Consider the following 27,132-nt stretch of genomic DNA (forward strand, 5'->3'; position numbering starts at 1 on the left):
TGTGCTCACATTATTAGAAATGCAGACTCTTAGGCCCCAGACCTGACCTATTCAACCATTTTAATAAGCCCCAAGTCATTTGTAGGTACCTTTAAGCTTGTCCTCTGAATCTCTGATAAGCCAGACTGGAAATTAGGAGAAACTTCTTGTCTGGATTTTGCCAGTAATGCACTGTGAGACCATGAGACACTTGGGCTTTGGATTCCTCCTCACATAAGGTGAAGACAGGACTGTGTCTGTGGTTTTCAAGCAACGTCTGGGACACCCCTGGGCCCGCATAGAGGTGTCAGGGATTACTGCAGAAGTAGAGAAGATGAGGAGGGGGAGCCCTGCAGGGAGGGGGTTCTACTCTGCCACCCCTCTTCAACTGTCCCACTATATCTGGCGGGGCGGCGGTGGTGGGGGGGGAGATATACTTGACATAAAACATCATGTTAGTTTCAAGTGTACAATGTAACAATTCAATAAACATGTATATATTTTGAAATAATTATCACAGAACTCTAGTTATGTGATCCATTCATCTGCATAAATAATTCAGCATAAATAATTACATTTTGGGGGCACGTGGGTGGCTCAATTGGTTAAGTGTCTGACTTCAGCTCGGGTCATGATCTCACAGTTTGCGGGTTCGAGTCCCGCGTAGGGCTCTGTGCTGACAGCTCAGAGCCTGAAGCCTGCTTCGGATTCTGTGTCTTCCTCTCTCTCTGCCCCTCCTCCACTTGCACTGTGTGTGTGTCTCTCTCTCTCTCAAAAATAAACATTAAAAAAATTTTTTTTAAATAAATAAATACATTTTTTTTCTTGTGATAATAACTTTCAAGATCTCTTAGAGACTTTCAAATATGCAATATTTGAAACAGTTGACCATTGAACAACATGGTTTCCAACAGATGCACTTATATGTGAATGTTTTGCAGCACAGTCCAGTATATGTATTTTCTCTTATGATTTTCTCAACATTTTCTTTTTCCTAGCTCACTTTAAAAATACAGTATATAATACATATAATATACAACATATGGATGAATCCCCTATTTATCTTATCAGTAAGACATCTGGTCAACAGCAGGCTATTATTAAGTTTTCTGGAGTCAAAATTTATGCTTGGATTTTTGACCGTGCATGTTATTCAAAGATCAACTGTATCATTAACTATAGTCTCCATGCTGTACATTACATCCACAGGACTTATATATTTTATAACCAGAAGTTTGTACCTTTTGGACGCTCTTCACCCATTTCACCCATCTTCTCCTACTCCCCATATCTGGAAACCACCAGTCTGTTCTCTTACTGTATCTATTTTATATACTGAATTTCTCATAATTCATTTAAGAAAAAGATTCTGTTGTTTAAAAAAAGTTTGGGTCTTTCTGCTCTGTAATTTGCTGATTTGTGTCTATCTGGTCCCAAAGAAGGAAGGATGTAGTGGTCCTACCTGATATCCTCAAGTCTCTGCCCATACCCATTCATCAATCAGAAACCAGCTATTGTTTACCTGTGCACCCTGGAATCAGTGTGTGTGAGGTTTACCTTCAAGCTCTGGCTTCCTCTTGCACATGACCTACATGACCAGCCCAGACAGCACTTGAAAACAGGACTGTGAGAGGACCTCCTCCTGTAAGGAGCCAGGACAATGCCAGGTCACTCCTCACTGGCCCTTCTCTTGCTGGGTCTGTTCAACCTCCTAGGCTCCGTACTGTTTCCCCTTCCTCTGGCTCCACCCCCTTCTCAGTCTTCCTTAAATATTTTTGAGTACTGAGTGTGAGCAGGGCTCCCTGCTAATGCCCCTCCCATACAGAGATGGATGGACATAGTCCCAGACCCAGGAGACCATGTCTAAACCAAGATCCTTGAACTTAGCCTCTTGCCTAATTAATCTGAGGTTTCCTTCTCTTGTATCAGACCCCTGTGATTTGTAATCTTTTGTGGGATCTATCTAGATCCATCATCAGACAGATTTCTAATCATGGGCAAACCCATGCCTGTGCTTTGGCATATTGACACCAGGCTGATAGATGAGATTATAAGCAAGAGATTAAGAAGCCTATAGGGTAGAATTAGAATTTAAAGGGATTGAGTACCTTAGCTAGTGAGGCACAGAATAATATCCAAAAGGAATAAAGGAAATCCTCTATGGGTGAACATCTAAGTTGCTTCTAATTTTCTGGTGTTTTAAACTATGGTATAACATAACATCTTCAGACACACATCTTCATGCACATCTGTTGTCTCCACTGGATAAATCCCTGCCTATGTGACTGCTGTATCACAGGGTGTGTGTGTATCTTAAGGTTTGGGTTACATTTCCCCTAACTTGAATGTGTATTTTCATACGTTTAAAACTCAACCTTTTGTTTTCTCCCAGGCCAGATCTGTTGAGATCTGAAGGTATCCCCAGTATGGAGGTGGCTCCCACCGCATCCCCTTTGTCTGGAAGTCCCAAAATGTCCACCTCAAGCAGCAAGAGCCGATATCGGAGCAAACCCCGCCACCGCCGAGGGAATAGCAGAGGCAGCCATAGTGACTTTGCAGCGATCTTGAAAAACCAGCCAGTGCAAGAAAATTCACCCCATCCCACTTATGTACACCAAGCTCAATCCCAGCACCCTTCTTCCCATCACCATAATCCTCTGCAGCAGCAATACCAGCAATGCCCTCCTGCCGTGCCTCAGAGTCACCATCCCAGACTCAACATGCACGGACAGGACATTGCAACCTGCGCCAACAACCTTAGGTATTTTGGCCCAGCAGCAGCCCTGCGGAGCCCACTCAGCAACCATGCTCAAAGACAGATGCCTGGCTCCAGCCCTGACCTCATCTCCACAGCCATGGCGGCAGATTGCTGGAGAAGTGCTGAGCCTGACGAGGGCCCAGCTGGCCCCTGGGGCTGTTGTCAGGCTGACCCTTATGACCCCTGCCTCCAGTGCAGGCCAGAACGGTGTGGTTCCTTAGACATACCCTCTGCTGAGCCAGTGGGGAGGAGACCCGACCTTTTCAAGTCACCAGCACACAATCCCCTCTCGGAAAATGCCCAGGGTTCTGAGAAAATGGAAGAAAATGAATTCAAAGGCTGTAGGTCTGCATCATCCCTTGGCATCCCTCATCACGTCACCCCCCCAGTGCTACCTCGAAACACAAGGCCCCTGCAAAAGGTAAGCCGTAATGACAACAGCAGTATGTGCCACTGCCTTCGTGGAATGTTAGAGCCTGTCGTGTGGTGCATATTGGAAAACATGTGTAACACGTGTCCGTTTTGTAAAAGGATGTGATGGCAGAAGCATAAACAGAAGGGTTTTTTTTTAGCTTAGATGCTCTCTTGCCACACTGCTTAAGTGATAGAGAGAATACACTTTGGGAACTACTGACCCCAGAGGACTGGTTCAAATATATATAAGTTCTAAGTAGATAACCAGGGATCTGTAATCAAAACTAGAACTACCCTAGCCTAGTCATGATGGATGTTGCAAGAAGGAAGGGTCCCATTATAAAACAAGTTTGAAAAACCGTATTCTCTCTCCTCTCTTGGAGATTCCTTGTGCACATCAACAAATCCTAGGCTTTAAAAAAATCATACAGGGGCGTCTGGGTGGCTCAGTCGGTTAAGCATCGGGCTTCAGCTCAGGTCATGATCTCACAGTTCAGCTGTTTGAACACCGCATCCAGTGAGCTCCAGCCCCGCTTTGGGTGAGCATGTGTCCCACTTCGGGTGAGCTGGAACCCTGCATCAGCTGAACCCTGCTTCTCTCTCTCACCCTCTACTTCCTCCCTCTCTGCCCCTCATGGAATTCTCTCTCTCTCCCTCTCTCTTTGCCCCTCATTCACTTGTACCCTCTCTCTGGAAAAAAAAAAATCATACTGTACCTTGTTTAATCCAGCATTTTCCTCACCTAGTTGGCCATAATGGCTTTAAAAGTAACATCTATTACTATCCCATGGAACTAGCCTTCTTCATAATATATTTTGGAGGAGTGTTTGCCTGGCTCAGTTGGTACAGCATGTATGTGACTCTTGAACTTAGGGTCATGAGTTCAAGTCCCACGTTAGTTGTGGAGCCTACTTAAGAAAAAATAAAATATTAAGAAAAACAGTATATTTTGGAAAGCCCTGCCTTTATTAATAACCATCATGACCCAGCGAGCTCTTTGTCCTTCAAACCTGTTCTTCTCCTCCTCACCCACTAGATGCCTAGGGTTTATTAGCTTGGAGGCAGTCTACCATAGTGGTTAACATCATGAGCCTGGGAGCCAGACAGATATGAATTCAAAGCAAGGCTCTTACATTTAGAACCTCTATGCTGCCCTTGTCTATAAATGGGGCAAATACTGGCCCCTGCCTCACTGGCTGATGTGGATTAAATGGGTTAATACATATAAAGCATTTTGAATAGGGCCTGGAACATAACAATCTTCCAAAAATGTTAGCTCATTTTGCTAATGAGTTAAAAATAAGATTATGTATGAAAAGTATTTAGCACAGGGCAGATACCCACTCAGTCCTTCAGTAATGCTTCACTTCAGCAACACTCAGCAGGAGCTCAGGTGAAGGAATGAAAGGGTCTAAAATGTAAATGAGCTTGTTTTGGTCAACTAGACATTTAAAAGAAGTTGACCTATAATTCAGAATGACTAGAATCAGGGATGCCTGGGTGGCTCAGTTGGTTAAGCATCTGACTTCAGCTCAGGTCATGATCTCACAGTTTGTGGGTTCGAGCCCCATGTCAGGCTCTATGCTGACAACATGAAGCCTGAGACTTTTTCAGATTCTGTCATCCCCTTTTTTTCTGCCCCTCCCCCACGCCCACTCTGTGTGTGTGTGTCTCTCTCTCAAAAATAAGTAAACATTAAATAAAAAAAGAATGACTAGCATCAAGAAGATAAGAAATAACAAGTTGGAGAGGATGTGGAAAAAAGGGAACTCATGTGCAGTGTTGGTGGGAATGTCAACTCGTGCAGCCACTATGATAAACAGTATGGAGGTTCCTCAAAATATTAAAAATAGAACCACCCTATGACCTAGTAACTTCACTTCTGGGTATTTACCCAAAGAAAACGAAAGCACTAATTAGAAAAAATATGTGCACCCTTGTGTTTATTGCAGTATTGTTTACAATGGCCAAGATACAGAAATAACCTGAGTGTCCATCAATGGATGAATGGATAAAGAAGATATGGTGTGTGTGTGTGTGTGTGTGTGTGCACTTATACACACACACACATACACACTTACATACATACATATATTCATACATACATACAATGGGATATACTCAGACATAAAAAAAGAATGAAATCTTGCCATTTGTGACAACATGGATGGACCTAAAGGGTATTATGCTAAGTGAAATAAGTCAGACATAAAGAGACAGATACCATATCATTCACTTATGTGTGGAATCTAAAAAACAAAACAAATGAGCAAAGAAGAAATAGATTCATAAATGTGGAGAACAAACTAGTGGTTGCCAAAGGGGTGGGGGTGGGGGAATGGGTGAAATAGGTAAAGGGGGTTAAGAGGTTCGGACTTCCAGTTATAAAATAAATAGGTCACAAGGGGCGCCTGGGTGGCGCAGTCGGTTAAGTGTCCGACTTCAGCCAGGTCACGATCTCGCGGTCCGGGAGTTCGAGCCCCGCGTCGGGCTCTGGGCTGATGGCTCAGAGCCTGGAGCCTGTTTCCGATTCTGTGTCTCCCTCTCTCTCTGCCCCTCCCCCGTTCATGCTCTGTCTCTCTCTGTCCCAAAAATAAAAATAAAACGTTGAAAAAAAAAAATTTTAAAAAAAATAAATAGGTCACAAGGGATGAAAAGTAAAGCATAGGAAATATAGTCAATAATACTGTAATAACTTTGTAAGGTGACCTATGCTAACTATACTTGTTTTGGCAAGCAGAGCATAATATATGCACTTGTTGAATCACTATGTTACACACCTGGAACTTACATAAAAATTAATTACACTTCAATTTAAAAAAAAAGAAGTTGAAGCTGAGGGCTACTATCTCAGAACTGTATTTCTTCTCCCGAGTGACTAAGCATTCCCAGAGATTAGGTTGTGTTTTGGGTGCTCTTACTCCCTATATGGCCAATAACATGTATTTTTTTCAGTAACAACTTTATTGAGATATAATTTACATACCATAAAGCTCTCCTATTAAGTGTACAACTCAGTGCTTTTATTCATAGCTATGCAGTCACCACCACAACCAATTTTAGAATATTTTCATCATCCCACAAACAAACCCAGCACCCTTTAGCAGTCACCCCAGTCCCCTCCCAAGTAACATGTATCTTTGAGCCATTCTGATGCCATTTTGATGCATTCTTTGGGCCCACGGGCCAGGAAACACACACCCCATACATTTGGCCTCCCTGGAACAGCATTCCCACAGGACAGTTCAACTTCTCTCGACCGGGATACACTTCCGAGGTATGCCTAGGGTAAATGCTCATCTCGGCAGTCAGTATAACCCCATGCCTGTCTTTACTACTCAAAAAGGCATATCAGAATACAAATTGGTAAGAGTGATGGTATATTAAAACTGACTTTAAGGGGCACCTGGGTGGCTCCGTTGGTTAAGCGTCCGACTTCAGCTCAGGTCATGATCTCACAGTCTGTGAGTTCGAGCCCCACATCAGGCTCTGTGCTGACAGCTCAGAGCCTGGAGCCTGCTTCAGATTCTGTGTCTCCCTCTCTCTCTGCCCCTTCCCCGCTTATGCTCTGTCACTCTGTCTCCAAAATAAATAAAAACATTTTTTAAAAATTTTTAAAAAAACCTGACTTTAAAAGTAAATTATCCTCAAACTTTGGTACGATTACTTGGGCCCAGTTACCCACCTTGCAAGGGGTGATAGTAATCCAGTGCATCATGATTCTGTGAGTAAGGACAGCTGATTTTAAGTGTGACTGTTCTTATGTCCTCAAAGAGAAATGGACTCTTCCTGTGAAGGAAGATCATCTTCTCAGGACACTTACCCAGACTTCCAGATGAACCACAGAGCCCTAGCAATCACGAGGCCTCAGATGTCCCAAGCAGAGCTCCCTTATCCTGGCCAACATGCGGGCTCAATAATGCACTGAGCACCTGTTTAGTGCAGTGTATGCAGTGTTGTATTCATGGTGGAATGAGAAATACAATACAAGATATGGCCTGACCCTCAAATAATGTATGCCTTAGTAGTGCAAATGATATAAGCATAGTAACTATAATATTAGTGAAAAGGTGACTGGTGACATAAAAGGGGGAAAGTAGTTGTTAGGTTTTGAAGAATTGAAAGATCACTTCTTGGTGGAGTCCCTGTGTCAGGGCCTGGAACCATGAATAACAATAATTACAAGGCTGCCCCCAAATCCAGACCTTGTCCCTAGTTTCTCCTCCTCATCTCTCACCTTGGACAGTCTCATGGAGTCCTCACCTACCTGAGGGCAAGGCTCACATTTACTCAGGTCTGTGTGTCTTCCAGCAAAGAGCACAGACCCAGTCATCATGGACACTGAGGAAAAGTTGCTGAATGAATAAAGGAAAACATATATGTTTAAAGATGACATTCAGCAAACTACTATTCAATGCCTTTTTATTATAATTAAATCTTTTATATGGAGTGTGTGTGTGTGTATGTGTGTATGAGAGAGAGAGAGAGAGACAGAGACAGATTGAGGTAAAACTCTCCCCTTGTTCTCCTCAGAGTGGAGATGACTCCTCAGAAGAAGAAGAAGGGGAAGTAGATAGTGAAGTTGAATTTCCACGAAGACAGAGGTAAAACCAATAAACACCTGTGACTGCTTTCATTGTAATGGGGAAAATCCTGAGTTTGCCATACCTCCTGTTCAGTCACAGATCACCTTCGAACAACCACCTTGTAGGGAAATTTGAACTCACAATTCTTCCTTTCCCATTGCCATTTTGGCGGCTGGCTATGCACAGCAGATTCTAGTTCATCAGAATTCATTTCTTAGGAGCTTCAAGATGAGGAGTATAAATATGGATTCAATGTGCATTTGAGAATGTAGTGGGAATTTCATGAGAGATGGCCATGCTGTTTTGTGGATAATATCATTGGTTTCTGGTGTTCCTCCTTTTATTAGTCTCTTGGGCTGCTATAACAAAATACCACAGGCTGGGTGGCTTAAACAATGGGAATTTATCTTTCACGGTTCTGGAGGCTGGGAAGTCCCAGATCAAGGTTCCTGGTGAGGACTCTCTTCCTAGCTTGCAGACAGCAGCCTTCTTGCTGTGTCCTTACAGGGTTGAGGTGGGGGAATATGGGACAGACAAGGTGGAGAAGGGAATGAAGGGAAGGGAAAATATCTTCCTCTTATAAGATCACAGTCCCATGGGATTTTGGACCTGCGCTTATGATCTCATTTAACCTTAATTATCTCCTAGGAGCCTATCTCCAGATTCAGTCACACTGGGGTAGGGCTTCAATATACGAATTGGGGTGGAGGTGGGAGGGAACACAGTTCAGTCCATAGCACTCTCCATGCCTTGGATTTTATGCCTCAAGTTAAGTATAATTAATTAGGTTGAGTCCTCCTTCAACCCAGCCTTAAAAATAGCTTCGTGCTTAGCCAGAAATAGTCATTTTAAATTAAAGAAGTACTACATCCCCTACTTCTAGAAAAGAGCTGCCCTTATGTAGGAGTGGGGAAGGTAGTTTTCCTCCAAGAAAGCCTTTTCTGCAATTAGGCATTCTGTTCTTGAAGAATATGGCTCTAAGAATCTGCCAGAAAGGTTTGTGTACCTGCCCAGAAACAGGAATTCTCTGCAAACCAAGGGATTCCTTTGGTAAATTGTATTCTGGGTCCCAACGCTGTACAAAGAATTGAAATCTGTTCTCATCCCCTGAGCTATTCCTGCCACATTGCTATTGCTGCCTTATTGCCTCCTTGGTTTCTCCTATGCAGTGAGATTGAATCTGAGTAAAAATGTCTTTTCGTTCTCTGAACTCACTCTACCGACATCACAATTACGTGACTCCCAGCTTTGTTCCCATGACACACCATACACTCAGCCCACCTAATGGCTTCCCACCTTTCTTGTTGGCCATGATGCAAATTATATGTATGTTTTTACTGCATGGTTTTCCTTTTTATAACATTTTGCTCCCTATCTCTTTTCTGGATTCCTAGCCTTGAGATGTTGTGTAAGTCCTACTTTAATTTCCTTCTCCCACAGGCTCTTTTCAGGTGTCCTTGATCCCCCCAGCCATGCAGCCTATCACCTGACCTTGTCATTGGCGAGGCTCAGATCGTATGCCATCAAAATCGCTTTGTACTAAGAGATACAGAAAGCTCTGACAATGACAGAGGAAAAAGTCAGTCTTCTTTTTATTATTTGTTTTCTTTTGAAACCAAAGTGAACTAACAGCATTCTTATTTGCTAGGCTACTTATAAACAATGGGGAAAAACTGAAGAACTTTTGCAAATTCTCCCTCTGCTCCCCACCCCCTGCAGATTTTGCCTCATCTGAGCTAAACCCACATGTTAACAGGAATCAGTCATTAGCTGACTAGGCAGTGGCCATAGCTGCAGAGGGAACGTTCCTTCCAAGCTCATCTGCACTGGGGGTTGGCTGGCAGGGCGGACACACGTGGCCTTCCACAGCCGCCATGCCCAGTGGGAAATGCAGCTGGTAGAGAATGACACTGCGCAGGGTATGCGTAGACCCGGCCCAAGCTGCAGCTCTGCCTTCTCTGATGGTGTGGCCTGGAACAAGTCACTTTCCTTGTCTGGCTCCAGTGTTATGGCCTGAGAAATGAGTTAGACCGAAGAATCTCTCAAGACTCGTTTACCTGTAAGAATCTGGGAGGTCTGTGTATAAGCAGCTGAATTTCAGTTTGAACTTTTCCATACCATGCATGCGTGTACACAACTGTGATCAGAGCTGCTGAGTTTCTCCAAGACCAGTAGTAGCCATCAACAGTGGAGTGTACTGTTTAGCCACATAAACATACAAACCAAATGAACAGGAAATGCAAATTTCCTTCTCGCTTGCTTTAAAATTTAATAGTGTTGGCTCCATAGCTCAGGGGTTAGAGCACTGGTCTTATAAAATTTAATAGTGTCTATCCACCTGGAGTTTCGAGTCTCCCTCGGGGGCAGGGAGAAACCTAGAAAACCTCTCACCAAGGCTATGGTCTAAGAACAGTAGTTGTTCCCGTGATTAAGTTCCTCTGGTTTTTTGTGGTTCTAGGCCCCATCGCTGTATCAGCAGCTGCCAGTCGTATTCAACCTTTAGCTCTGAGAATTTCTCTGTGTCTGATGGAGAGGAAGGAAATACCAGCGACCACTCCAACAGTCCTGATGAGTTAGCAGATAAACTGGAAGACCGCCTGGCCGAGAAGCTAGATGACCTGCTGTCCCAGACGCCAGAGATCCCCATTGAGATATCCTCGCATTCAGATGGGCTCTCTGACAAGGAGTGCGCCGTGCGCCGCGTGAAGACGCAGATGTCTCTGGGCAAGCTGTGTGTGGAGGAACGTGGCTACGAGGTGGGGCTTCTCCTCCCTTCTCCTCTGATCACTGTAGCTCTTTGGGTTTAGAGCATGCTCAAGTCATTTAGGGTATAAGATAAAACAACTGCCTCCTGGAAGTAAGTAGAAGTGCAGAGATCCACAGAGCTCCCTGAAATAAAGGCAGTTCTCCTAAATGAGGCACAAACATCGAACTGCTCGGGCATCCTTTCTTCTAAGATTCAACTCAAACATCTCCTTCTCCTGACCCCATCTCCCTTGTGGTTAAGGGTATGAGCCTCCCCCCTCCATGTCCCCTAGATGATGCTCTCATAGCACAGGGAACACTTCAATGCCTGTCCAGTGCTGCCTTTGAAGGCAGGATAGCATAGTGGTTGTAAGTTTACACATGGAATCTGACTGCCTAGATGCCAATCCCAGCCTGAGTTCTCTACTGACTGACCGCAGCATTGGGCAAGCTACTAACCTCCCTGTAGGTCAGTTTCCTTATCCGTAAAGTGGGAGTGATTAACAGCACTTATCTCCTAGGGTGCTTGTGAGGATTAAATGAATTTCTAGATGAAAACCACTTACAGCAGTGCCTGGCACATAGTGAACACTATGTAAATGGGGCTGAGGTGGTATTGCTATAATTGCTATCATCATCGACATCATTTTTTTTCTTCCAAGATTTTCCTTAAATTCCAGTTAGTTAACATATAGTATAGTAGTGTAGTATTGGTTTCAGGAGTAGAATTTAGTGGTTCATCTCTTACATACAACACCCAGTGCTCATCCCAACAAGTGCCCTCCTTAGAGCCCATCACCTATTTGGCCCATCCCCCACCCACCTCCCTCCAGCAACCCTCAGTTTGCTCCCTGTCGTTAAGAGCCTCTTATGGTTTGCCTCCCTCTCCGTTTTTATCTTATTTTATTTTTCCTTCCCTTCCCCTTGTTCATCTGTTTTGTTTCTTAAATTCCACATATAAGGCCATGTCATGTTTATATGTCTTCTCTCTCCAGAAGCCCTGCAAGGACAGGACCTGGTCTCATGTATCATACATAGCCAGCAACCCAGCACAGTGCCTGTCCTCTGGGAAGCGTTCCATACATGTTTACTAAGTGATTTCCCAAACAAATTAAGGTTTTCTTTTGTCTTGACTTTGCAGAATCCTATGCAGTTTGAAGAATCGGACTGTGACTCTTCAGATGGAGAGTGTTCTGATGCCACAGTCAGGACCAATAAACACTACAACTCTGCTACTTGGTAATGAAAGAAAACCCATCCTGAAGATCTCATGACTATACTGGCATTTCAGATCCATCCCATCCCCAGACTCTTCCCACTCTCTCCCTGCTTTTTCGTCTGGGAAGAGAGCTGCCCCCTCTTTCTTACCCCTAGAAATGAGCTGCAATAACAGGAACATGAGACTTCGCAAATCTCTTGGAAAAAAATATCCAAATGAAATTAAGTCTCACTGAACATTTCAATCAAGAATGGCAGGGATCTATTTTATTGAATATTCTAGCTACTGTAACATTGATATTTATTTTTGTTTGACATTTTAACACTTTGTACTGTAAAGAGTGAACTATATATGATATAGAGAGAGACACAATAATTTCTTGCAAAAAGAGAGAGAGAGAGAGAGAGAGAGAGAGATAAAGGAAGAAAGAAAAGAAAGAAAGAAGTGGAATTTAGGAGCAACATCGTTGGGAATTTGTGGGGCCAGGAGATATTATTGCTACTTGAACAGGGGACCAGTTCTTTTGGCCATAAGAGACGAAGAAGAGCCAGAGCAAGACATACTGATTATTTTAGAAAACAAAGAAAAGCAATTCCAGGTAACTTGTGAACAGACCACATTAAGTTCAACCAGCTTGCCCACATGGGTGATGGAAATGATCTAGAAGAGACTGATGACCAGATACTTGCACCCAAGGTCCTTGAGGGCATGTGCTTCCTCTAGGAGGAAAAAAGACAACTACACATCTGGAAGCTGATTTCATTTCAAGAACTTGAAGCAGCATTTGGTAGTGAGACTTACAGATAGCATCAAGCCTTGTCTTTGACAAATGCTTCCCTTTTTAATGCTGTCATTGTCATTACCTTGACAAATGTGTTACCTTGACCAATGTGTTGATTTTTCAGACTCAAGTGCCATTTTCTTATAGCCTATTTCCTTTCCACCTGTTGACCACTTCCTTTAGGAAAAAAAGGCAGGGGGTGCCAAAAAAGAGAAAAAGGAAATTTACAACAGTATTAGAAAAGCAAATGTGGAATTTGTGAAAGTGCATTCTCACAATGTCTCAGTTCAGCTACGTGAAGAAGATCAGATCACCCCTCTGTGGAACCAGGTTACTTGTCTACTAGAGTCATATTGATTCAAACAGAACAGACTTTGAAGGCAGCTAGCGTGTGTGTGTGAGTCTGTCCAAAGTCCAATCCCGAACCACCCCCTTGTTTTTATTCATTAACTCATTCTATCTGGGAAGCTTTAGTGCCTGGCTACCACTATCAGGATAAAGGCAGCATAAGCAACTTGTAAAAGTCAACCCCTCCCACATTACAATAGCATTTTTGTTAAACGCAACTGGTAAAGTGTATTTTACTGCACTTTGGATCAATGCAGTTGGACATAATTGAATCTGGAAATTTATAGAAAGAACAACTGATGCTGAGCAGCAATTAGAGAGATTTTACATTGTCCAAGACATGAGGTCCTGGCTTTTCTCTGGGGTCACGGTCTTTGAAAAGCATCCCAAGGAATTTCATCATGCCTCAGCTTCAAGGAAATTTTTATCTAGAATTTTATATAAAAACGGGTGTTGGCCTAGTTTCCATCTCTGTCTCCAAGATAGGTTACTGTCAAACAACCTCTCTAGGCTCAAGACCTGAAGAACATGGCTTGACTCTTTGACACTGCATCACGTTGGACATTAGGAAAGACTTACACATTACAGGTATTAAACTATTTCCAACAAAGATGAAAACGTTGCCCTCCGCTGGGGGTCGCCGATTGCATCAGCCAAAAAGGAAAGGTGGAGGGAATTTAGAGCACTTCCTTTGCTTGTCTGATCCCTCCATGTGTTTACACTTTATGTTGAGTCGTTGATTTAAAATGTAGTGTCTATAATTTATAGCTCTTAGGTAAGATGAAGGAAAATGTTTAACTTATACAGAGAGCAGTATTGTTTGCATTAAATTATTCCATTTTGTATAAATTCTGTAGCTGGACTACATGAAAGATCTTAAGTTATGGCATTATTATCACTGTTATTTTGTTTTATAATAATTATCATTCTCATTTTCTGTCGATCAGAAGGTGTGGCTTTACAGTGTAGCACAATGATTGTGTTTATTGCTAACCATGAATAATTATGGGTTTTTATGATTTTTATGAAGGAATGAAAATGGAACTGCCATTTGGGAGCTCCCTGGTATTCATCTTAGTTGTATTCCCTCATTTTCTGTGTGCAACAACAATCATCTGAGGATGCAGGTTCTGCCCTGGAGGCCAGTGGATGCACTGTGGCTTTGACTTGATCCTGAAAGCTCCCGGGTGGGCAGATGACTGAGTGGATGGACAAATACTTCAAAAGCTGTAAACTTTCTCAAGTTTCTTAAGAAATAAAATCATGGGACTACATTAGAGGCAAAAAGAGAATTATTTAGTCCCCTGGGAGGAGCCGACCTAGGGAGTTGCTGCCCGGGGCCCATGGGTTAGGCAGATTCAAGAGCGGGCAGCACAGTTTGTCATCTCCTTCTTTCCAGGTCCCATAGTAACAACTTTTTATTTCTCCTGGCTGGGAGTAGCAGGGAAACATAAAAAGAAACAAGCAAACAAAAAGAATATGTATATCATGACATTGACATAAAATGCCTAGCTATGATGTCATCCCGTAATAAGACTAGAGGCATTCTAGAAGGAGGCCTACTCACTTAGAGGGTGATCGGGCCGGAAAAGTACCTTAAAAGGCCATATTTTCCATCCTTGGACTTCAGACCACACTCAACTGTGAATCTCTCTGGTTCATTTCTTCTGGGAACTGAGAGTTCATCTCTTGAGACTTCAGACCACACTAAACTATGAATCTCTCTGGTTCATTTCTTCTGGGAACAAGTCTATGTCCCCTTTCTCTCCACCATAAAACACACTTTAGCTCGTCCAGTTCTTGCCCACCTGTAGTGGCAAAAGGAAACAGGAGGGTCGGCTTCTGTCTTACATCTTTCAGTGATGGTCTTCCTCGAAAACCCACACCTGATACCTCATAACTTTGATGTTTTTTGAATTCCCAAATATGATAATGCCATATACCTATCTGGGTTAACTGTTATAAGCATGTTAGGGTAGTAGACAGTGTTGAATCATGAGTCATTCACTGTATTGTTGAGAGTTGAATAAAGCTCCACATTGAACCCTTTTATTTATTTATTTATTTTTAGTAGAAGTGACGAGAGGCTTCAGAAAAGTCTAGGTTAAAAATAGTCTAGGTTAAAAAGAGAAATGCCTTCTCTATCCCAGCCTTGCCCTTCACTGCCTGCCTTGAGCTAACCAGGACAATTTTGAATCCATGTGTGTTTCTTGGAGAACAGCTCCACATCCTCTGAGGAGTGCTGAATCTAAGAGCTCAGGAAATTGAAGAGCTGATCCTTCAGTCCTGAGGACTGTGCCACAATGCTTTAAGGAACCTCACAAGACTGTGATTTCAAGTTCATTGTTGATGGAAAGCTTAACCCCCTTGGGATCAGTGTCCACATTCATTTAGCGTCTGTTTTTGACTGACTACAAGATAACGAGTTTTAATCTGTGTTGCAGATGAACATTGGTTCTGATTTTCATCTATTTCTAGATCATGTCCTCTGGTAACAATTCCTATTAAAATTGCTTTGCAGAGGGACTGAGAAGCCAACTTCCTTTGAAATCATAATAGACCTTACCGCCACTGAAGTTTAGACCTGTTTGCAAGACTGGGGGAGCTCCTACTCAAAAAGGATTTGGTACAGCCTACTTGAAGTTCAGATATTTAAAACTTTAGTACCAACAAACCATCCTTCTAGAATTAAGGATTTTTTAGTAGGACGTACTAAGTACTGGACATATATTTCAGGGCCTCATTGTGCTAAATTTCCCTCTTACTCTAAGTAATAGATACGATGATTTGGGATTTTCCGGGTACCAACCCAATTTTAAATGCCCTCCCCTACTGTGAAGCCCTGACACATCCTTTCCATGTGAATACATCCTCACTGATCAACTAATTTACTTTTTTATCCCCATGCTTTTTGTCTCAAGTGTTCCCCCTTTTCGTAAAATGTTCCTACTTGAACTTCCTGGAACCGAATTCTCTAGAATAGAACATACTTGGAATGCAAGGGATTCCTGCCTTGCTCTGCAGTACAGTTTGCTGTTTTGTTTTTCCACGAAACCAGAAGCCAATACACTACCACATACCACCACCTACCACCTCCACCCTAACACCCAAGACTGATGTTATTTCTTGATCGCCATATTCTTTCCCGCCCAGCCCGGACACAGCCTCAGAACCTCTCATGACACAGCACTTGGAGAAACAATGACAGCTTGATTGGAAAAGGGGACATCTATTTCAGCATCCCAACTCGAACCTCACAATTAATTTTCTCAAGGTGGTTTGAGATCTTGAGTTAGCCCTGAAGGGAGAATGACAGGACCACACCAGTGTTCTCCTTTTGGAGCCCACCCTGTGGCTGTGGAGGTCAGCACCACTGGCAGGAAAAAGGCCACTTGCTTCCACCCACCGCCCTTTTGGACTACAATTCCAATTGAATAATTTCCAGTCACTGATGGATTGAATTCCAAAGTGTCTCTTCATTTACGTCATTTCATTGTGTTAAATAGGCATGTTCCTCCCTCCCCTTCTATAAACAGAAAGCTAAAGTTAGGTCCCAGTTACCTGCTTCTTTCTTAGACTCTGTGAGGCTAATGTATCAAAACAGTGTGATATTCTTAAGACTTTGACTTGTACTGTCAGTATGAACTTCGTGCCTTTCCAGGCAGCAAGATTTTTCTTCTTTGCTGATTTCATAGAATAAATGTCCTACTTACTATACTCGTATCACCAATGTTACCAACCTCACAGACTAGCACGTAAGAATTACATTAGTCTGTTTGTTTGCATGTTGCAGCCAGTACTGCAAGCGCCTATTCAAACTGGAATGAAGTAGGTTGCCAAGTGGAAGAGCCTTCTGGAACCTGGAACATTTCTCAGGGACAGGTGGCACAAGAGGGGAGCTCTGAAAGCACTGCTCTGAAAAACAGGGTTACCCCAAAGGAGTTGGACTAAAGCTTTTAACTTGTCACATGACCAGAACATGATGGCAGGATTTCATAGAGACAAGCCCCTAGGCAGATGCAAGGCCACTGTAAGAAAACTTTCAGCAGACCCCCGACCCCCAGGCTTACTCTCTGGAGCCACTTCACCACACTCGGGAATGCTGCCTCCTGGCTCCAGGCTGTTGCCCAGTGACCTGACAGACAAGGTCCTCCAATGGTCATACACAGAGGGACCCCGCAGCTAGAATGTGCAAGCTCTTAGGAAGATAGCCTTTTTTTTTTTTCACAAATAATTTTTTTTTAACCTTATTTATTTTGACAGAGCAGGGGAGGGGCAGAGAAGGAGAGACAGAGGGAGAAAATCCCAAGCAGGCTCCACACTGTCAGCACAGAGCCCAATATGGGGCTCAAACTCAGGAACTGAGATCATGACCTGAGCCGAAGTCCAAAGTCAGATGCTTAACTGAGCCACCAAGGTGCCCCAAGAAGATATCCCTTATTGACCATATCATCTGAGTGGCTTTCCACCTCCAGTGCCCTCTTCTCAGACTCTGGAAGTGGGAAGACCCACTCTGATTCTTTATTGCAATAATTTGAGTTCCTATCAATTTGGAGCAAATTCTTTTTTGGGGTTAAGTCTCAAAATGAGCTTCCTCATCTGTCTCCCTGGACCTCCAGTACCATCAGTCCCCTGCTCCCTGTGGTTTCTGATGCCAGCTCCATTTGTACTGAATAATTGATACTGATGGGAACAAGAGCGACTATCGAAGCAAACCAATGCATGGAATTAAACAAAAAGCGTGCTTCACTCCTTTCTGGTCCTGTCTTTTCCTAAGGTTCTGTTTGTGTCCCGAAAGCTGCCTTCACAGGTCTCAGCACTTGTCAGAGCTGTAGGGAAAGGAAAACTTCACATGCAGGGTGGCCTGCAGCCAGGAAAGCCGGGTGTGGAGAAGGTTTCTGTGGCTGTGGTTTCAGACACACCTACAGAAGGAGGGGACAACCATCCCTCTCTTTCCTTAATAGTTTCCTCTTGATGGTGGACACGTGCCCTTCTTCTTTCCCATGGCCTTCCTGCTGCCCATCTTGTAGCTACTCTTCATTAGTGACTCCACTATAAAGTAAGTGTAGAGAAGGAAAAGGTGAAAATGAAAATCTGGCTTCTAAGGAATCATACTGGGAAGAAGCCTCCTGAGAATGATGCTAAAACACCATTTTGGATTGTTTGATTTTCAGCCAATCCTGATTCCCGCTGGCAAGGGGAACTGAACGTGAGCAACATGTACAACACACCCCATACAGAACGTTTATATCCATTTATTTGGGAAATTGCTTTGCCTGTAAACTCACAACTGGTAAGGCACAGTGTAGCAAAATCATGAGGCGAGAGGGAGAGAGACAAACATAAGGATCTTGATAAAGGGCACACACTTGCAGTCGTGTAGAAAACATACTGGCTTCCCCTTGCCTCCTGCTCCTCCAGAACACAAAGAGCCACAGATTTCACACAGCCTTCTCCTCACCCCCACTCCTGTAAGCATGCTTCTTCTAAAGCAATATGCCTTTAAAAATGAAGTCCTTGTGTTTTTTGGATCATACCCTGTCCAAAAAACACTGCTTAGGAATTCATTCTTCCTCCTGAACAGGAGTATTCTCAAGAATTCATGCAGAACACGTGGCTTGAGGGAAAGCCTTGGCAAGATTCTTGGCCGCACCAAATCAAAACCCAGCAGAGGATGCCCAACAGCAACGGTTCTGGTAAGAAATGGCGAGTTAGGCCTGCACAGTACAGGATCCCAGAGATGGTCAGTGTAGGTGCCAAGGTCCTGCTGTACTTGGAAGCATTAGCCCAGGTCTGTGCCAGTTCAGTACTGCAGCTGTAAGCAGCAGCAGCAGCAGCAGCTACAGATCATTAAAAATACAACACAACACAGTAATCCAAAACCAAGTTCTCCCCCTTGGATTAAAAGATAAAATAGAATTACTCCTCAGTTATTCTTGACAAATGACAAAATGAAAAAAATTCAGAGGCTATGCTGGCTGATAGCTGAGTGTACTGAATCCATTCTCCTAGCAGGACAGAGACAGGATTCCCACACAGGAAGGACAGATTAGAAAATGTACCGAGAGGTCATTTGGTTCCAGTGAGTCAAGGGGCCCTGCCCCATTCAGACAGGTAAGAATGTCCCCAGAATACACCCATAATATGCAGAATTTGCTGCATTCATATTTAATAGTCTATTTGCAATCAGCTGAATTGTCAGAACACGCAACCAAGAGATTTGACACGTTTGGTAACATCAGTGCATCTGAACACAAAGCATCACAGAAATCACTGTGCATTTGAGTTGTATGTGAAAGTTCTATGCAGTTTGTCAGCTAGTTCCCCTTGGCTTATGGAAGAGGTAGGTCATTGGCAAAAAAAAAAAAAATACAGAAGAAAACACTCTCCATGAGACTAACAGGATAAAACGTAATGTCAGTGATGTGGGTTCACATCATTTACACCAGTAACATTCACCAGGGATTTAACAGAACACCTGTCACAACAGCCTATCACTTTGCAGAAGAGGCACTCTGGATAAGGACAATCAGCATCCTCTCCTGAAGCAGCGCAGGGCTTGCTGAGAGACAAATACAACAGACCATCCTGAGTTCCTTGTTTTTCAACAAAATACAAATAGGATTTTCTAGAAGGCCATCCGTTTCACGGAGTGCCCTGCTAAACCAGGACTGGTTTGAGAACCTGATACAGTTCACCTTATAGAACAGAGCATCCTTTATAAAAACACTGCACACAGATATATAGTGTCCAAAATCACCTGTTGAGGGTAATTAAAAAACAATGACGGGCTGCACAGGACCACACCCATTATACAAATAAACAACAAAGTCCAAAGACATGGCAACCAAAAACCCAGATCACGTGTCCTTTCTACTGTTTAGATGATTAGTGTTGCTTATTTCATTCAAATGCAGGTCCTTTTGACTAAATTTTTTAATGAGGGTTCCAGGAACTAAGGCCACCAGAGCAATGGCCAAAAGCTTGAAGACCGTTTCCCAGGAGAAAAGAGCATCCAGAGAGGTCAGAGTTGACAGGATGGAGCCTGTCTGCACACAGATAAAATTGTATGGGACCAAACCTGGAAGAAAAGGGAAAGAGCCTGTTACTAGGGGCAGCAAAATAAAAAATAATAGCCCTTCACAAATGTCCCCAGGAATTCACAACCCAGACTCCAGATTTTTTTTTTTTTTTGCCTAACTCCTGACCCGTAAGCACATTACCTCTTTCCCTCCCTCTCTACTCCTTCCCCTCCTTTCCTCACTTCCCATAAACAACTGCCTTGTTTAACAAACAGGCTTGTGATGATTTACAAAAATACATATACTACAATAAGACAAAAAATGTTTAATAGGAAAAAGAAAAGTCAAGAATAAGTTAATCAGGAGATACAGTTAGTACAAAAAAGTATAAGGTTCACCAATTTGCTAGAAGTGCCCCAAACTGGGTTCTGAGCATCCAACAGCCTAAGTAATGAGAGGTGCCAGTATTATGAGATTTGTAGCATGCTAAGAGAAAAACACGTTTCTTAGAAATAGCACTACTTTCATGTTCTATACTGTCTTTAAGCGATCATCAAATCCACTGGATCCCAAAAGTCTGACTGGTAGCAGACAGGCTGGTTATATAACAATCCCAGGGGAAGCTGTTAAAAACACATTCTTGGGCTCCCCACAGAGATTCTGGTTACCTGGGCCTGGAGTAAAACCCAGGAAACTCTAATAGCTTCTCCTGACCTCTACCCCGGAGACTCTGACTGGTTTGGGACCCCCTAACAACCTGTTCCTTCCCTACAGTAGATGCCTCAAGTTCATAGAGCACTCCAGGTCACACAGCTTGTCAGAAGGGGGACTGGAGCCCCGGTCTCCAGAGTCTTGCCAAGCCTTCTGCCACCTAGGTAATTACAGGCTGTTAACTGAGGTACTGAGGCACTTTGTTTGAAAGCCAAAATGACCAGAATGAGCTGTGGTCAATTTTGCTTTAAGATCTTACTTTCTCTCAAGAATTCCCTATTAACAGCAGTTGTTCAACCACAGATTTGTTATGTTCCACCTAGAAGCCCTGAATAGTGTTTCCCTCCATGCTCTAAAGTAGGTTTAAGAGAGGCAATCCTTGCCTAGGCTTAAAGTAGGGTTGGTTTACTTCTAGTGTGGAGAAAACAACAGTCACTGATTTTACAGGATGTTAGCACATTACCACTCTGATAAAGGCAATCCAAGGCACAGACTTTGAGAAACACTGCTCTGGTCCTAGCCCCTCATCTGGCCAAATGGTTCATGGAGGGTAAGTAGCTTATTGAAGGTCATACAATTGTCAAAAGGCAACAAAGAACTTCACTAGCACCACCTCTTTTTTTCAAGGCAGATCTTAAACAGAGGCCAGAGCCAGGCACATGCCCATGTGGCTGATAACCCAGGGCAGGCCCCCAACATGACAATGCTGAAGACACAGACTTAACCCACCAGCTTCTTACCGATCAGAACAGAGAAGAAGAAATGCACAATCGGGATGTTCAGAATCGGAGCTGAGAGGTTCAAGAACCAGTTTGGTGTCATGGGGAAAAGTCTCAAAAACAGTAAGAAAAAAAACAAGCTGTTTCTGTTCTCTTCCACCTGTAGCCAAAAAAGACAAGGTCATTAAGAAGCAGAAACAATCTCTAGACATGACAATCTGTTTGTGCCAAGCACTTTTCTAAATACTTCACATATTCTCTTCCTGAATCTTCCAACAACCCTCCAGAGTAGAGATTGTTTTCCTCATCTTTTAAATTTTTTTTTTAAATGTTTATTTATTTTTGACAGAGAGAGAGAGAGAGACGGAGCATGAGCAGGGGAGGGGCAGAGAGAGAAGGAGACACAGAATCCGAAGCAGGCTCCAGGCTCTAAGTTGTCAACACAGAGCCCGACGCGGGGCTCGAACTCACAGACCGCGAGATCATGACCTGAGCTGAAGTCGGACGCTCAACCGACTGAGCCACCCAGGCGCCCCATGTTTTCCTCATTTTTTAAATGAAAGTACCTGAAGCTCCAAGAGGTCAGGAACTTGCCCCAAATCACAGAGCTGGTAATGAGGAGGCTGAAATTTGATCCCAGGTCTGTGACCCTTGATCACATCAAAAGGAACCCCCCCCCCCCCCCCCCCCCCCCCCGGGAGCTCCAAAGCAGGGTGGAGGAGTACAGTGGGAAACTCCGCAGGGCCCTGAGGTGACACTCCAGGGCCCGGCACTCAGTTGTGGCCCCTCCGCTTACCTTCCTCTGCAGCAGGCATACTTTATCAGGGAAGTAGGAGACCACCAGCTGTTTGCCAAAAATACTAGAGAGCAGATAGCAGCATGTGGCGCCCACTGATGTCAACACACAACACAGCAGAAGCCCCAGCCATGGTCCAAACAAAGCACCAGCTAAAATGTTCTGCAAAAACAAAACAAAACCCTCAGCCATTAGAACATCTGGTGGCTACCAGCCACCTTGTACTGGAGCCCAAGAGTCATAGGTTCCCTCCTCTTTTAGTGATTTTCCCAACCAAAACCCAATTCCCATTTTATTTTATTTATTTTTTTTTTTTAGTGTTTATTTATTTTTGAGAGAGAGAGGGAGACACAGTGTGAGTGGGGGAGAGGCAGAAAGGGAGGAAGACAAAGAATCTGAAGTAGGATCCAGGCTCTGAGCTGTCAGCACAGAGCCTGACCCGGGGCTCGAACTCATGGACCGCGAGATCATGACCTGAGCCGAAGTCGGACGTTCAACCAACGGAGCCACCCAGGCACCCCCCTCAACTCCCATTTTAAAGGTGTGAACAAAGAGTGACGGAAGAGCTGGAAACTCCAACCTTGGCCTTGGTCTCTTCACCTTTCAAACAGGGAAGATTAACACTTCAGAAGGCAGGTGATAATTAAATGGGATAACGGTGTATACAGCCCCCAGCCTGCCGCCTGGGTTGTAGTAGGTCCTGCAAACATTGGTGCTCCAAGAAGGAAGAAATGGAACTCACACGTTATTTTAACTATCTTAAATGAACACAAACCATGAATTCTCTCCTTCAATAAGACCACATAAGCTATATAAAACGTCTTCTTTCTTTGCTTCTTGCTGGAATTACATCTATGTGGTACACAACACTGGGGGTTCCACGTTGATGAGAGCTCTAGCTGACACTCACAAAAGTCTTAGATTAACAAAAATGGAAAGTGAACCGGTATGCCCTAAATACACTTTGGGCAGTAGACACCACCCTGTCAACATGGGATCCAAGACAGAAAGTAAAAGGGGAAGTTAGAAGTGAGAAGGTGGGAGGTCTGATGAGCACCTATTATATGTTAAGTGCTTGACTGTATGTCTTATTTAATCCTCATGATGACCCTGTGTCATCTGCCATCCTTACACCATTCTACGGGGATGAGAGACTAAGTATCAGGCCCAAGCTCACACTAGGCAGAGACAGGATTCACCCTCCGGTAGCATCTGACTCTTTGCCCTGAAGAGGGATCAGCTCAAGAGGGAGGGCAGGTACAGGGGCAACCCCAAGAAGCCAGCCCCTGACTTCCAGGACCACACACCTCCCCTGTCTCTCTCGGCATGGACATGTTTGCTTTTCTTCCAGTTTCCAACAAAGAGATTGCTTAAGTGCATCCAGCTGAGCCTGGGGTGAAGAAAAGATGCCAGGGCAGGAGAAAGCATGACAGAAGGAAGCTTTCAGGGATTTCCTGCTCAGTCTCTTAGTCATTCAACAAATGCTGAAGGCCATTGCATGCCAGGCACCATCACTGAGCCACCTGCTCTATGCCCACGTTCCATTCAGTTCTGCCACACAACAGTCCTAGGGGGTTGTGTGAGTATCCCCGTTCTCCAGATGAGGAAATAGGGTTGCAGAAGTTAAAGGGCTGGCTCATGGTTACACAGCTGGGATTCAAACCCACCCCAAGCCCTAAAATATACACATATTTACATGCAGGAGCTTAAAACGCCGCAGGGAGCACAGCAAGGTTCTTCTGTAGAATCTGAGGTGGGGGTGGGTGAGAAGCAGCCCGCGACTAGAGCACATGTCTAGGCCCAGCACTGCGGCTCCGAGTGCTGGGGGCCGCCTGGGAATTCCAAATAACTTTTCCTCCCCACACCAGGGAAGCTTCCAGCCTCGCCAGTCTAGCATCATCATGAACAACTTGCATTTGTTCATCGAACATTTGTGAAGGCACTTCCCCGTACCAGGCAAAGAAATACAAAGCTGAGAGTAAGGAACGGGCCTGGTTCGCCAAGAGCTCAAAGACTGGTGGAAAAAACGGATTTAAAAAAAATAAATAACAGAAAACAGTGCCAAAATCAGAACGTTATGGAAGCTCTGAGGAGGAACAGTTGAGCCAGCTCAGATTGTGTGTGTGTCCAGGACAGCACACAGCCATCCATGCCTTAGAAACAAAAAAAGCACATTTGAGAGAAGAGGCAAACTCTGGAGCTGGGCAGACATGGGTTCAGACCCCAGCCCTGCCCCTCCTTACTGTCAACTTGGACAGTTCCTTCTCACTGCCTGTTTCCTTATTTGTAAAGTGTGATAATCAGGCCCACGTTATAAGGCTGTTAGGAGAATTAACTAAGGTCAGTGAGGCAACTGTGAAAGTGTCTGACACTTGGGAAGCTGTCATCAAATCATTGCCACAGTAGTCTAGCTCTGGACCATATGATTTGCAGCCCGAGGCGGACTCTACAAAGACAGAAGGTGGCAGAGCACCTGGGTGGCTCAGTCGGTTGAGCATCTGACTTCAGCTCAGGTCATGATCTTACGGTTTTTAAGTTCAAGCCCTACATAAGGTTCATTGCTGTCAGCACAGAGCCCGCTTCGGATCATCTGGCCCCCTCTCTCTGCCCCTCCCCACCTTGTGCTCTCAAAAATTAATAAATATTGGGAAAAAGGGGGGGGGGCACTGGGTGGCTCAGTCGGATAAGCATCCGACTCCAGCTCAGGTCACGATCTCTCGGTTCGTGGGGTCAAGCCCACGTTGGGCTCTGTGCTGACAGCTCAGAGCCTGGAGCATGCTTCTGATTTTGTGTTTCCTTCTTTCTGCCCCTCCCGTGCTTGTGCACAGGCTCTCTCTCTCTCTCCAAAATATAAATAAATAAATAAATAAGACAGAAGGTAGCTTTCTAGCACACACAGAAGGAGGGCAAGGCACTGACCAGGAAGCTGGAGCCAGGGATGGCAAAGCCCTGTTTGTAGAGGTAGGCACTGCAGAACAGCAGGAACACGTAGGCCTGGTGCTCCTTCCGGTACTCTCGAAGGACCTCAGAAAGTTCCCGCAGCTCGGCCAAGTCTGAGGGGAACCACAGTGACCTGGGGATTTGGCAAAGCAGATGGAAACATGAGACCAGATCAGCCTAGCACCTAGAAAAGTCCTTTGTGTCTTCTTTCTAAAGACACAGACATAAGAGCCCTGCTTTTGGAAGCAAGAGACCTGGGTTAACATCTCAACTCTGCTACTGTCCAGTAGTGTGATCTCAGGCTAGTCCCTGGGCCTCAGTTTCCTTATAGAAAAAATGAGTGTTAAGTTCCCTTTTAGTTCTCAGGTTTTATGATCTATTCTTAAGAGACAAATGGATTAGTTTTCAGGCAAGAACTAAATGTCCTAAACTGCCTTCCCTTCCTGGAACACCCCCTCCCCCACAAACTTCAGGCCAAGGACAATTAAAACTTCACATCGCTCCTGAGTTACTAGGTAAAAGACTTTTATCAGTCACTAACAAGACAATTAAAGATTCTCTTGGAAAGCATATCTGTCCCACACCACAAACATAACCTTCTTGATAATATGTCAAGCTTGAACTAATCCTTTCAAAGAGGCTGCTTGTTCACCCCGCTCTTTATCTGGCCCTTAGTGCATTCTGAACCCTGTACAAGGGTGACAGTGTAAGGGCTACCTTGCCTCTGACATAAGAATAACCCTTGAATCTATCAATGATCAATTATGAGCACACCCTCCTAGTTCTCATCAGAATGTTTCTCTTAGTGTGTCTGACACCCACAGCAGAGCCTTCCCAACCTCCCAACTAGGGTAACCGAAAAGTTACCCTCATATTCAAATATTAGTAACATTCTTGTGAACGCCATGCTGTGGAAGGCACATTTCCGTAAACTTTATGAACAGTATGCAACACTGACGGCAAACCAGCCCGGTAGGAATTGCACCGCCTCCAGCCCCACCCAGATGGTCATGAGAAGGGGGAAAGTAGAGATATTCAGGAAGAGGGGCGGCTCCGATAATTAATTCGTGAATATTTAAAGAGGTCCTTGCAACACTTCTGCAGACCGAATGCCAAATGCCGTAGAGTCCCAAGGGCAGGGCTGACGGAAGTGAGATGGGGTGGGAAGAACGATGGAGGGAGGCCGAAAGCTGTCGTAGAGATGAGGCTGCGGGACCACACAAGGGCGAGAGTCGGCTGAAAATGCGGGTCAGGGCTGGGCCGGGAAGGCGATCGGCACCCGGCTCCCGTGGCGATGCCACGGCGCAGACAGAGGTGCGCGAACCGGTGCCGCCGGCACAAGGCGCCGCGTTTCCCTCGGCAAATCACCGCCCTGCGTGCAAAGCCACGGATAGCGCGCCCAAACTGCACTCCGCGCAACCAGCACAGCGCAGGTTCAGTCCCGGCGGACCACAACTCCCATCCACCCCGCCCGCCCGAGACCGGACAGACGCGGCCAGGACACCGACCCTGATCTCCAGTCCCAGACCTGAACCCCGGCCCCCGACGCCTCCGATCCTGGAACCCAATCTCCGATTCGAAGACCCCATCCTCGTATCTGTCTCCCTTCCTCGGACCCGAACCGCGGTCCTCGCCACCCGCGCCACGCACCTGCCTCCAGTCTCCTCGTCCGGGCCCAGCGTCCGCCCGCGGGGCAGTCGCGTCGACAGCAAGTACAGGGCGAAGGTGCAGCAGACGAAGACCAGCAGGAAGCCAAGCAGGGGGCGCATCTCGGCGCCGGCGACCGGACCCGCAGGGCCACAGAGGAGCCTGCAGACAGCGCCGGGCGAGGCTGCGCGTTGGCCTATGCCTCCGGAGCGTATTCACGGACGGACCGGGGCGGGGTCCGCACCAAGCCCCGCCCCCGAATCCAGGCCCCGCCTCCGGCCTGCGCTGCGCAAGTTGTGCCTGCCTGTCGAGATTCCAGAGGAACCCTGTCTTCGGGCAGCTCAACGGGTGCGTCTGACCTCCCATCCGCTCATCTTTTTACACGTTTACCTTTGATTCTTTCTTTGCTTATTTGCAGGCTCTTTGCCAGGCGCTGGGAGATCAGGGGTGATTCACGCGCCCTGCCC

The 27,132-nt window shown here is 45.0% G+C and overlaps 2 protein-coding genes across 3 annotated transcripts in view; one reads left to right on the top strand and one right to left on the bottom strand.

Moving 5' to 3' along the window:
- The window catches only part of MAP3K13 (mitogen-activated protein kinase kinase kinase 13), a 145,229-nt gene extending 129,873 nt beyond the window's left edge, over positions 1–15,356 (top strand). The window contains exons 11-15 of one of the 2 annotated variants that reach the window (XM_030329139.1): positions 2,372–3,158; positions 7,685–7,755; positions 10,196–10,493; positions 11,624–11,721; positions 13,861–15,356. In XM_030329139.1, the coding sequence (XP_030184999.1) occupies positions 2,372–3,158; positions 7,685–7,755; positions 10,196–10,493; positions 11,624–11,721; positions 13,861–13,996 (1,390 nt within the window). In that variant the 3' untranslated portion in view covers positions 13,997–15,356. Of the gene's footprint in view, positions 1–2,371; positions 3,159–7,684; positions 7,756–10,195; positions 10,494–11,623; positions 12,674–13,860 lie in introns of those variants that run through there. The other variant, XM_032594722.1, reaches the window with a different exon arrangement.
- A 2,711-nt stretch (positions 15,357–18,067) lies between these two features.
- TMEM41A (transmembrane protein 41A) lies at positions 18,068–26,849 on the bottom strand. Its single transcript, XM_030329523.2, has 5 exons — positions 26,669–26,849; positions 24,998–25,151; positions 22,079–22,240; positions 21,304–21,442; positions 18,068–19,911 (listed from the first exon to the last, which is right to left on the bottom strand). The coding sequence occupies exons 1-5, from the start codon at positions 26,785–26,787 to the stop codon at positions 19,691–19,693; spliced, it is 795 nt and encodes a 264-aa protein (XP_030185383.1). The 5' UTR covers positions 26,788–26,849; the 3' UTR covers positions 18,068–19,690.
- Between the last annotated feature and the right edge of the window lie 283 nt (positions 26,850–27,132).

This window comes from Lynx canadensis, chromosome C2 (genome assembly GCF_007474595.2).
Source record: "Lynx canadensis isolate LIC74 chromosome C2, mLynCan4.pri.v2, whole genome shotgun sequence".
Classification (NCBI taxonomy): Eukaryota; Metazoa; Chordata; class Mammalia; order Carnivora; family Felidae; genus Lynx; species Lynx canadensis.

Bases quoted from the DNA above. Each gene is read 5' to 3' on its own strand.
- TMEM41A (XM_030329523.2), bottom strand. From the start codon at position 26,787: ATGCGCCCCCTGCTTGGCTTCCTGCTGGTCTTCGTCTGCTGCACCTTC. The intron at 22,241-24,997 runs GTCAGTGCCTTG...TTGTTTTTGCAG, and splicing joins TCCCTGGCTCCAGCTTCCTG to AACATTTTAGCTGGTGCTTT. The intron at 19,912-21,303 runs GTAAGAAGCTGG...CTTTTCTTCCAG, and splicing joins CTTCTTCTCTGTTCTGATCG to GTTTGGTCCCATACAATTTT.